Genomic DNA, 12,185 nt, shown 5'->3' on the forward strand with positions numbered 1-12,185 from the left:
TAAGCAAGAGTACAAATTGCTGTATTATGCCCATAGACTTGTTCTCTAGATGATTCACGAATGGATATCATGTTTTCAGCTAAATGAAAGGAGGCAGCTTAGCACAGTAGATAGTTCCTTAACGGCTATTAGGCATCGGTTTCCCTCATCCGTTAAGTAGAGATGATAATAGTACCTATTTCTTAAGAATAAATGAAATAATCCACGTAAAGTGTTAATACAGTGTCTGGAATGTAAGTGGCTCACTTCATTATTATGAATGCTTTTATTCCCTCATTCTTTTTTATATCTCTTTTGGTACCAAGACATGGTTATACATACAATACACACTACACAATTGGTGGATGATAAATCAACAAATGAATGGAGGTTCATTAAGATAAGAACCTAAATTGTGAAATCAGTAGACAGCTAGTTAGAGGAAAATTAGGCAAAAGCTTGCCGAATAAAAACCATACACACCTATGATTTTAACCAGGAATCATTCATTCCAGTTTCCATTTTATAGATGAGGAAAATTTAAATTTAAAACTGAGAATTATTCTAAGATGTTTTGCTCTCAGTTCGTTCCCTCATTTAAAAATCTCAATCTGTATCTATAGCTGCAGGTCAGTTAATCAATAGAGCAAATGTTGATTATGTAACTTGTAAAGCCTCAGATTTTAAAATAAAGGATTTTACCTCCCATTACCTCTTATCTGACAATGCCTGTTTGTACCTGCTCATTTCGTGGACATCACTCATACAGCAATGAACGAAAACACACCAATCCATTTATGATCTTGTCCTATTTTTGGAAAACAGCAAAAGGATATCTTAACCCGAGATAATAATCTGTTTATGGACACAGACTTTCCTTTTCTAATGACTTGAGATGTTTGCTTTCCATGGTTGGATAAGAAGAGGGCAGAAAAACTCTTTTAAATACTCTCTTTAAAGAAGTTTAGTATGTGTTGTTAGAAAGTAAGGCCCATCAAACGTGTTCTATGAGATATCATTTCAAAATTTCCAGCTGAGATTTTAGTTGGGGAGGTACACTTAATTAATATTTATATACCCCACAGCCTGAAATACAATCCTGTGAATATTGAAGGGTATTAATATTTTTTCATTGTTTTGTTTGCTTTTGATTTGTCTTCTTTTTTAAAAAAATTTTTTTTCATGTGTATTTATTTTTGAGAGAGAGAGAGAGAGTGCAAGTGGGGAAGGGGCAGAAAGAGAGAGGGAGACACAGAGTCTAAAGCAGGCTCCAGGCTCTGAGCTGTCAGCACAGAGCCCAACACGGGGCTCAAACCCACAGGCCATGAGATCATGACCAGAGCAGAAGTTGAATGCTTAACCAACAGCCATCAAGGCGCTCCTGATTTGTCTTCTTTATTATGGTTTGTTTGGTTGATTTTGTCTGATTTGGTTGAGAGCGGAGAAATTTCTGGAATATGGCTGAATTCAGAATTTCATTCTTTAGGTACTTATGTGACCTTTACATTTAATTCAAGTTGCTTTCCACCATTGTACTCTCTGACAACATTTATGAAATAATGTTGCAGTGGAAAAATAAAAGATCATTGGCATGTGAATGTAGTATTGGGGTTTATAAACTGTCTCAGCTACACAAGCCCATTTCATTTTCAATTAAAATCATAATGTAAAGGGTAAATTTAGAAGTGAATTTTTTCTTATTTTAAAGATGTAATCTACATATACAAATATATATAATTTTGTCAATGAGTTCATTACAGAATTTTTATATTACATTTATAATAAAAGTTGCTAAAATGTCTTAGTTTCAAATAGACTAAGACTATAAACTTAATAGTACATGATGCAGATTATAAAAATATGTGGATAAAGAGGAAAAAAGATAAATCATATGTGTATCGTGTTTACAATAATGCAAAACAACTAAAAAACTATAAATCAAGAAGACAGAGGAAAATTATATCAAAATGAAAATAGAGGTTTTATCTGGACAGTAAAATAGTAAGTAGGATTTGTTTGGTTTGGTTTTGTTGGTCCCTTCTTTTAACTTTCTTGAATTTCCTAAATTTCCCATACTAAGCATTTATCACTTTTATAATAGGGAGAAAAAAAGCCAAACTTGAAATTAACATGGCTTTTCCCTGTTTGTACTCAACTGAATTACTGCTTTCTAGTGACACTGGGGAGATATGAAAACCTTTTTAAAGAGGCAATTTCTGAGCAGGACTGCCAGAAGTGGGCCCTTCTGTGAGTGTCTTCTGAGATCTAACCTCAGTGCTCCCCAGCTGAGTTTTGTTGCTCTGTGAAGGTTCTCATAATGAGTGTTTTCATCTTTTCATATTAAAAATGACCTCCTGGCCTGAGTCTCAGCTTCCCAGATGACTGAGGTTTGCTGGTCACAGCCTAAGAAAAAATAAAGCAAAACTACTTAGTGTTTTATCCTGCTCTTGGATCCTGCATTTTATTTCCACACAAGCTCTCAGGCTTTGTTGTTTGTTTGCCTTTGTTTTCACCCTCCAGATCCAACAAGGGTGATGGTCCCCCCTTCCAGTATGGATGTCACTGTTGGAGAAAGTATTGTTCTGCCATGCCAGGTAACACATGATCACTCGCTGGACATCGTCTTTACTTGGTCATTTAATGGACACCTGATAGACTTTGACAAAGATGGGGACCACTTTGAGAGAGTCGGGGGGGTAAGTATTAATATCAGACTATCTACGGGAAATTCAGTATGCAACTGAACTTCTCAAAAGTGACTCAACTTTAGACTAACATGAAAAGAAATGTATGGTTATTCTGTGATCCTTTTGTTCAAGCACCTTATTTTAAGAAATTCTTGGTTAATTCCTGCTCCTTTTTGCCTGATCAACATGGCTCCACTTACTTAGTGGAGCCTATATGGCAGTCCTCGTAACCCTCACAGCAATGCTATAGGCTAGTTATTCCATGCTATGTATGAACGAGCAAACTGAAGCTCAGGGGAATTGTATGGCTTGCCTTGACCTCAGAGCCCTAAATTGCAGAACTCAGCTTTAAACTTCAAAACCCAGGCTCTGTGCCCCATACAGTACCATATATCATGGCACCTGGTTAAGAAAAATATCTTAAGAATACTTTACTCATGTGTTTTTAGGCAGCTGATTAAACTCCCCTTGGAGCCACATCATTGCGACATTAGGGCTCTCTTTCTTGAATCTGAAAGTCTGATCAGAGTATTTATTATCCAGGTAATTTTGAATTCAAATGTTTGAATTTTCAAAAGCCTTACTTTCCATAAAAATACATACTACCATTGAACACATGCCAAGATGAGGTTAAATCTGGAAACAATTTGTATTTATCACACTTGTTCTCAAAAAATTTTGGGGGGGCCTACCACAGTCCTACATGCTCACTAGTAATGAAGATTCACTCTGACTGCCATTCTTATGGAGGGTCCAACCATAAAGCAGTGGAAAATAAGAATGAAGCTATGATCTGAAAAGCCTTCCCCAGCCCCTGCCATAGGAATCCAATGTGCCCGCTTCATTTTGCCTCACCTCCCCCTTATGTTGAGAATAAGTGGGCTAGTTTATAAAATTATCCAGGTGATAGGTTGAGGATCTGCTTTCCACTCAACCATATACATTACTACTCATGTTAATTACTTGACTTACATTCTTGCTGACTTTTCAAATGATGTCTCTCACAGAACACCAAGAGTTATTTGAGCATTTTGTCAGTCTTCCCAGATATCATATACAACTGGTACTATTTTGGATATGTAGGAGAGAAGTTAGTTTATTCTATCTGTGGATGCCTTGGGTCATTAGGGATTCCCTCTTGGAACCCTGGTTGAGAAAGGCTGTATGAAATTGCCAATATTAAGCATTATGGACTTCTTTGATATGATGCAGCTTGGAAACCAAGTGAGAAAAATATTAATTTCACAAGGGCATTGAAGATATTAAATACCTTCGGGTCTAGAAAAGTTCATAGCCCAATGCCTACCACAAAAGAAGTATTTGATACATTTAAATAGTTGTACTAATTGAAGGAAGAGTAATATTGATGTTAATAACAGGAAACTATAAATTGAGAAAACTTTTCATAGATTAAGCAGAATATTCATTTTCATACTAAGACCAATGTCTTGGGCAGGAGAGATGCTAAAAATATTATCTCCCAGAACGGCACAGGCACCAACCAATTAGAACAGCTGCCTGACTCATTGAAATAAATGCCCTGCCAGTCAGACACATGAGGACTTTATGCTGGACTGGCTGTTGATCGGCCAGGGCTGAGGCACAGGTGGAGACACCCCTAATGGAGTCAAGCTCTAATGACCACCTTCCGTAGAGAGCTCTATCTGTGGAATCACTCTCGTTAGCCTTTCCTATGGGAAATGCTTGTCTGTTCTGTGAAACTCTGCTAACACCAATCAGTTATTGCTAATAAGTGCAAGATTCAGGACAGCACTACAAATTGTGAGAAATAAGTATATTAGCTACCAGCATCGTCATGTCTGTAGAGGTAGGACTTGTCAATAGAAAACGTAAGGAAGCAATTCTGAAGTCAAGCCATTTTGCAGTTTCTGCTTCCTGGGTCAGCATAGTGGAAGTTATGCTTGGGAGAGCCAGCCTATAGCAGTTTTTAGAAAAGCTGTTATTCCATTGTCCTTTGACAGCCTCCAAGTGCTCTGTCAGAAACAGAACAGACCACAGCAGGGGAAAATAACCTGGTGCTGTTTTGTTCATTGTGGTGGGAACATGAATGTAGATCTCAGTGAACTGTTTGATCTGGATGACTTCAAAGGAAAAGAGAAAGTTATTGTGGTCTCCTTGTGTGAGACTCTTTCCTCAATCCTGACTTTATTTTTTGTCTTTGTTTCAGTTTTACTTTAAAAACACAACTCTGGTCAAAATCTGTAAACAAAGACAGCACATTCTGTTAATACTTTGTTGTACTCTGAAATTTCCAGGCTATAGCTAGTCTCCTCGGCCCTTAAACCCTTGGTGAATAAAATGGATTATTGGCACAGTGTATACATTTCCTTAAAACAAATACAGCTTTCTGCCTTCCCTGCACGTGCCCCCTCGTGAGGCATATTTTCTGTTGAAACCTATACTCAAGAGTCCTAACACACGAATGTCTTGGGTAAAGAAGTACCAATAATGGTAACGATGATGGCTTCTGTTTGCAAAGTGCCTGCTGATTTATCAAGCACTTTCATGTATATAGGCTCTTTAAACCTCACAGAAAACCTGTGAGATAGGGTAACAATTATTATCCTATTTTACTGAGTAATTATAAAACTTGATTAGTAAATACAATCTGAATGAGAACCCAAGTGTTAAAAATGAAACAGATTTCAGGTAAAAAAAAAAAAATCACAGCTCTTCTTGAATTAGATTTAATACCTTTGACATGATTGCTCATGGTCATCAGTAATACCAATTTGCACTCTGTGCTTCACAGTTTTTAGGATTTCACGTACATGTACGGTCTCATTTGATTCTCACAACCTCACCCAGCAGGCCTAGTCAGTGAGCTAATACCCAGAGACTTTCATGAAATCACAGCCCAAGATAGCTGAGGACCAACCATCAACTTTCCCTTCACTGAATGCTTGAGCCTCTCTTCTCAACCTATTTACAACTATTGGCAGTTCCAGGTCTTCCATTGTCCTGGGTAAATTTGGGATGTGTTGCTCTAAAACAAAGGGAATTAAGTACACCTTATTTAGAATGAGAATAAGGTCTTTCTGGATGGTAGAGTGGCCTGACCTTACGGGTTCACATCCCAGCTCTGCCATTTACTACCTAGGTGACCTTAGGCAAGTCATAGAACCTCTTTGTGCTTGAGTTTCTTCATCTGTAAAGTAAGGATAACAAGAGCACTGACCTCGTAGAACATGTGAGTATTCAGCTTTAATATATGGTTCCCATATTCTAATACTATTAAGCATTATCCAACATTATTGTCATTTGGAAGAACAGCAACAGGGCCAAAATAACCTATGTTATCTTGTTATCCATTGGGAGGTTAGAAGTAAGCATAGCTTCCTGAATCTGGCCTGTAGAGAGCACTTATACGCAAGCCACCTGTTCTCCAAGCTTTTGAATAACCACCCTCCAAGGGGTAGCCATGTTCTTTGGTTAAAATGCCACCTTTGCGATAACCTGCGGAGACATCTTGTCATATTTATTAAAAGTACCATGCTGTTGGATGAGTAGAAATATTTCTGTGGCACACAGACATCCATACTGGGATGTAATCAGTCCTATTCATCTGCTAATCAAACTTGCATTTGGCATTTGAAAAACAAATTAGCAGCATTCCACACTAGGTGATGCTAGATTTCCTTAGAGAGTCTGGTCCTCATAATCTTTTAATTCAAATCTGGGAGCAATCAAAATGCTGGCTATGAGACAGAGTTGTGCAGTAAAATGCAGATGCCTCCAAATATGGGCTTGCCTCCCCTTTCTAAATATAGAGTTCCAAAGTATTGGAATGCCAGTGAAGGCTTCAGGCTCAGCGCATATCTGAAGCAACCCACAGGACTAAATCGAGAGCCACCGTAAGTAGTTTAAGTGCTTCCAACATGGGTGCAAACTGCTCCAAAGACCCAGAGAAGCCACATACCTGAGGTCTTGTCTAAGGTGTGTCCTGAAAATGTTGGCGTTTTTATCTCTCAAGCAGGCTCACATATTCTTAATAGGCTATGGCTTGCATCACTAATGTTTTCATCAGCCAGTGTAAAATAAATCCATTAGTCACAGTGTCCTTCATGTGATAATGATATTTAGAGCTCATTAAAAAGTAATTGTAGCTACTTTCTCCTACTTTATCAGCAGGATTCAGCTGGTGATTTGATGATCCGAAACATACAGCTGAAGCATGCTGGGAAATACGTCTGCATGGTCCAAACAAGTGTAGACAGGCTGTCTGCTGCTGCAGACCTGATTGTCAGAGGTATGTGGAATTCTGGTTTCTGTTCTTGAAACGCTTTTATGATATCTACCGCTGCACAGATTTCTAAAAACCTCACCACTTGAGAATTATGGAAGAAAGTCAGGTAGAAGCTGAAATTGTAAACAGTGGTTAACAGCCTACAGAAGTTCTGTGCGGATCTCTTTTTCATAGGGGTATCACCAGAAACTGCAGAGCAAATCCGGTTACTCCATACTGAAAATAACTCCTGTGAGTGCCCCGAGTGCCCTGATTTATGGCTGTTGGAGTTGATATGACCTTCTAGAATAATTTTGGATTAACAAAAGCAAATAGTTTAAAGAAGGATCAAACTGTGCCTTTTGATGTTTCATATGGGCTAAGCCAAATTAGTGATTTAGGGCACTGATATAACAGTGGCTTCAGAAAAATCACCACATTTTCTCAGTTCCCTTTTTTCCCTAAAGTTAATAGTTCTATACAGTTCTTAAAATATGCCTTTAGAGGAACTGCCCAGGATGTAGTAAATAAGCTGGAGGCTGATGACAAATGACAAAATGACATTTGTGAGATTTTCTTGAGCACTATCAGCATGGCCTAAGTTCAACCTAATGGCTACACAGGCCCTGCCTGAGCCCCAAGAAACCAGTTTATAAAGGAACAGAAGTAAATGGAGTTTTAAGAAATATTTTTTTAAGTTTATATATTTTGAGAGAGAGAGAGTGCGCGCACGTGTGTGCACAGAGGAGAGGTAGAGACAGAGGGATAGAGAGAATCCCAAGCAGGTTCTGTGCTGTCAGCACAGAGCCCGACATAGGGCTCCATCCCACAAACTGTGAGATCATGACCTGAGCTGAAATCAAGAGTCAGACGTTCAACCAACGAACCACCTAAGTGCCCCAGAAATATTTTTATATTGAAATTAAAATCTTTGGGAAGCAGGATACGTACCAGAATCAAACCGATGCATGCACAAGGCTTTTCTAAAGTATTAAAAGTGCCTTTTGATGTTTCATCTGGGCTAAGTCAAATTAGTGGATTTAGGGCACTGATATAACAGTGGCTTCAGAAAAAGTATTGAAAGTAAAGCCAAATCAGAACATCAAAATAATCTCTTGTCTAGCACCTCCTTCATCTGAACCCTAACTATTGGTGTTTAGGAATCTCTAGCCAGCAGAGTTTTGAGTGCAAGCATACAAAACTCCAGGGGAAATTAGTTGTGGAGGCAGGGTGAATCCGAGTGCAGGGTGAACAAGGTATTGTGGGAAGCAACTGAAGTGTTGCTGTGCTCTCTAGGCATAACCTGAGTGGGGGAGATGTGTGGGAGTTAGCTACTTAAACTCATTGTCAAGAGAGGTTAAAGAAAAATAGCTTTTCCATCCTGTCTGCTTTAGTTCCTCTTTAAATTGCCTACAAAAACCTTTCTGTAGGTAATGGTACAGATGAGAGTCAGATAAGAGAAAAAAAACTTGCAACCTGGGTTGAGCTGCCCATTGAATAACTTATAGAAACGTGTTTATTTCCACTTTAAAATACATGAGAGCTGGTTTGCTCTACCCCTGGGGACAAAGGAATTCTGTTGCTGAAAATTTATCCTCTATTTAATTAGGATAATGTTCAGATCAGCAGTTTAAACGCCAATAAATTAGACTAATAAATATTTAAATCAGTAATACTTGAAGTTCTTAAATGATATTGTATACTTCATTTCACAGAAAATAACATTAAATACCAAGAGGAATTTGCAAACTCAGTCTAAAAGAAAATCTAGTCTAATCAGTTAATAAGGCCAATAAATTAATATGCCATTTTAAACCATAATCTTTCCTTTTATTTCCTTTAGCTCTGCTCTTGCAGCTTTTCTGCATATTACAGAAAGGATGCAGAAATGCATTCCACTGCCCTGTAAGAGATTTGTGTATCTGAAACTGGTAGAGCTTTGAGTGTCGGCTCCAGCTTCCTTGATTCTCGGATACCTGCTTTATTTAGTCTGTCGCACTAAGACAGGTGGAAAGGCCATTCATCACTGGGAGAGCAGCAGAATCACTGTTCTCACACCAACATTCCCTCTTCTGTTGCCTGTGACAGAAACATCTGTGGGCCCCTGGCCATGTGAACATTTTGTTCAGAGGATAAACATTTGCTCATTTTGTCATTTTGAAAGAGTGACCCAACTTCCCCAAGACAAAGTTGGTAAACATTCTTTGAGGTCATGTCTCCACACTGGTCAGGAGCACACAGCATCAACAAAGCTGAAAGTACCATCTCATCTCCAATGGCCAAGTTCATACACCCTTTCATTTCCTTTATTTGGTTGACAGCAATGGGCTCAGATAATTCCTATCAATTTAATTTATTGAGGAGTTTGGAGGGGAACACTTTTGTACTTGTGTACTTTGATTTTAAAGGCCCTGAAAAGAGCACCCATTGAAATGGGGGTGGGGCATAGATCTAGGATAAGAAAGCTAGTGGGAAACAAGATGGTACTGTCTTCTGGACTTTATCTGGTTAAGACTAAAGTTTGCCTCCGCTCTATCCAGGTGGCATTAGACTGACATGTTCAAATGTCACCATGGAAAATTAATCAGTTTCAGCATACAGATTTCCAGACCTTTCATTCAGGAGTAGGAGGGAGAAGCTAAATTTAGTCTCACCTGTAGGTCTATAAAAATGATTTTTAAAAAAAGAAAGAGAAAGTTAGGACATCATAGGAAGGGTACAAGAGTGAATCTCAGAACAAAGTCTTACTTCAGGAAATTACATTGAACTTTTCAGCACTCTGCTAGACGTCTCTTTCTTCCCTGCCTGGTGACCTGGCCCAGTCATATTTAGCAGTACACTTGACTGCTCTATGGGGCTGAGCAAAGCCCTCCTAGGAATATCTCCTTAATCCCTCCTTAGGGACATGAGATTTGTCATCCTGTCTCCCTCACAATCACCTTCCTTCCTGAGGTGGTCAATTGTGCCTTGCCACAGATACATTTAACTGCCTACTAAGAGCTTTTCTGTTGGAATCTAGGACAGCTCCGGGTCTTTGCTTGGGCCGTGTTGATATTTTGTGTTTGCCTACTGCTTTCCATCCCTCTACTTATTTATGATTTCCAAGCCTTCGTTTAAAACTGATTTCCTCTTGCCTCCATGGTTTAAGTACATCGGCAGAAACAATGAACATCAGGAAGATAAGTGGAAAAATAGAGGTATGACTTACGGAAACTGCAAATGAGAGAGAGTCTTTAGATTCCAGCCCCGTCCTGAAGTTCCAATGAAAAAGCCACAGTCTGGTGACTCTTTTGAGCACTGGTCATTTTCACAGCAGCTCCCTTGCATACAAGCGTGTGTTTGCATATGATGCGGGACAGGAGCGGGGTTAGTAATTACAGTGCAGCAGGAATGGGAATGTAGGAGCAGCGCTGCGACCACCAACATTCTAAAGCCCTCTCTGCTCACATCTGCAGCCTCAGTGGTAGAAATGACCATTTCCAAAATACTCTTATCTTCATTTATCACTACTCTATCCACAGATAACACTGCCTGGCCCATAACAGAAACCTGTAAGCATATGATAGATGAATTAAGGAATTTGGACTTCTGTGGTATCCCAGTATTCTCTCCTAGCATTTGGAACAGATACTCTATTTTAATTCTTTGTTTACCTATTTTTTTTTATTATGCAGTGAGCCCCTAGAAAGAAGGGGCCATGTCAGTGCGCCTGGGTGACTCAGTGGGTTAAACACCTGACTCTTGGTTTCAGCTCCAGTCATGATCTCACATTTCATGGATTCAAGCCCCACATTAGGCTTTGTGCTGACAGTGCAGAGCCTGCTTGGGATTCTCTGTCTCCCTCTCTCTGCCCCTTCCCCCCATGTCTCTCTCTCTCTCTCCCTCCCCCAAAATAAATAAACTTTAAAAAAAAAATGAAAGAGGGGGCGCCTGGGTGGCTCAGTCGGTTAAGCGTCCAACTTCAGCTCAGGTCACAATCTCGTGGTCCGTGAGTTCGAGCTCCGCATCGGGCTCTGGGCTGATGGCTCAGAGCCTGGAGCCTGCTTCCGATTCTGTGTCTCCCTCTCTTTCTGCCCCTCCCCCATTCATGCTCTGTCTCTCTCTGTCTCAAAAATAAATAAAACATTAAAAAAAAATTTTTTTTTTAAATGAAAGAAAGAAAGGAGCCATGTCTCATTCATCTCTGTAGTTTCAGAGCCAGAAGAATTCTGGACACCCAAAGAGGTATTCAAAAGGGAACTGACAAGTGATAAATCTGTGAGTGGGTGAACAAATGGTTGAATGGATCAGCTCTGCATTCAATTAAGCAATCATTTGCTTGGACATTTGAACGCACTGCTCCCTTCTGAGGGTCTTGCTCTTTCACAGGTCCCCCAGGACCCCCAGAGGCTGTGACCATAGATGAAATTACAGATACCACTGCTCAGCTCTCCTGGAGACCCGGGCCTGACAACCACAGCCCCATCACCATGTATGTCATTCAAGCCAGGACTCCGTTCTCCGTAGGCTGGCAAGCAGTCAATACAGGTACCATATTGGATGCCTGGTGCTGGTCTTTCACAGGGGCTTCTGAAACTCAGCATAATGGACAAAGCACTGTGGCAGAAACCAAGGGCCACCTAGGTTCTCATTCAGACACAACTACAAATGTTTCCTAGACCTCATCTAATGGTACTATCATTCATTTAATGTTTTTCTTTATATCAGCTCTTTGTTTTTTTGTTTTTTAACTTATCCTAAGCAACAATGTCTATCACATGATAGATCTGTATGTTGGTTATATTTTTTCTTAACATACATAATAAAATACATTAGTTGTAAAAATAAAATGCATCAATCTGCTTATTACCTAAAATTATCTGTGTACTATTAATGATATACTTTGAGAAGCAGTGGATTATGCTAGTCTACATAGCCTTTGTAAAAGTTTATATAGTGTTCTCAAAAAAAACAATAACTAAAGACTGCCTGGAGCCCCTTGACTTGCTGCCCATTTTTATTTAGATGGCTAAATTTGGGCATAAAGAGGTATGAGATTTTGTTATATTAAAAAGTATGTCTGTGATGCCCTTAGATGTTGGGGGCTACACACGTACTACACTGCCTGGCTCAGCATGTGCCTACCCTACACCGGCAGGTGCAGGTAACCCGTTGAACCCCACTCATGATGGGGATCAGGGATTGCAGTTATTCCCCATGAACAAGGAATTCCCAGTAAGCGCAGGTCATAAACTTGTGTTGATTAAGCCCCTGCCCTTTGTACACATCGCCTG

The 12,185-nt window shown here is 39.6% G+C and overlaps 1 protein-coding gene across 6 annotated transcripts in view; it reads left to right on the forward strand.

Moving 5' to 3' along the window:
* Positions 1 to 12,185, forward strand: part of CNTN4 (contactin 4) — an 893,176-nt gene that overhangs the window by 862,280 nt on the left and 18,711 nt on the right. For 4 of the 6 annotated variants that reach the window (XM_042979430.1, XM_042979434.1, XM_042979431.1 and 1 more), the window contains 3 exons: positions 2,500 to 2,675; positions 6,816 to 6,936; positions 11,281 to 11,439. In XM_042979430.1, coding sequence (XP_042835364.1) covers positions 2,500 to 2,675; positions 6,816 to 6,936; positions 11,281 to 11,439 — 456 coding nt within the window. The remainder of the gene's footprint in view (positions 1 to 2,499; positions 2,676 to 6,815; positions 6,937 to 11,280; positions 11,440 to 12,185) is intronic. The other 2 variants (XM_042979433.1, XM_042979436.1) reach the window with 1 other exon arrangement.

This window comes from Panthera tigris, chromosome A2 (genome assembly GCF_018350195.1).
Source record: "Panthera tigris isolate Pti1 chromosome A2, P.tigris_Pti1_mat1.1, whole genome shotgun sequence".
Taxonomy (NCBI): domain Eukaryota; kingdom Metazoa; phylum Chordata; class Mammalia; order Carnivora; family Felidae; genus Panthera; species Panthera tigris.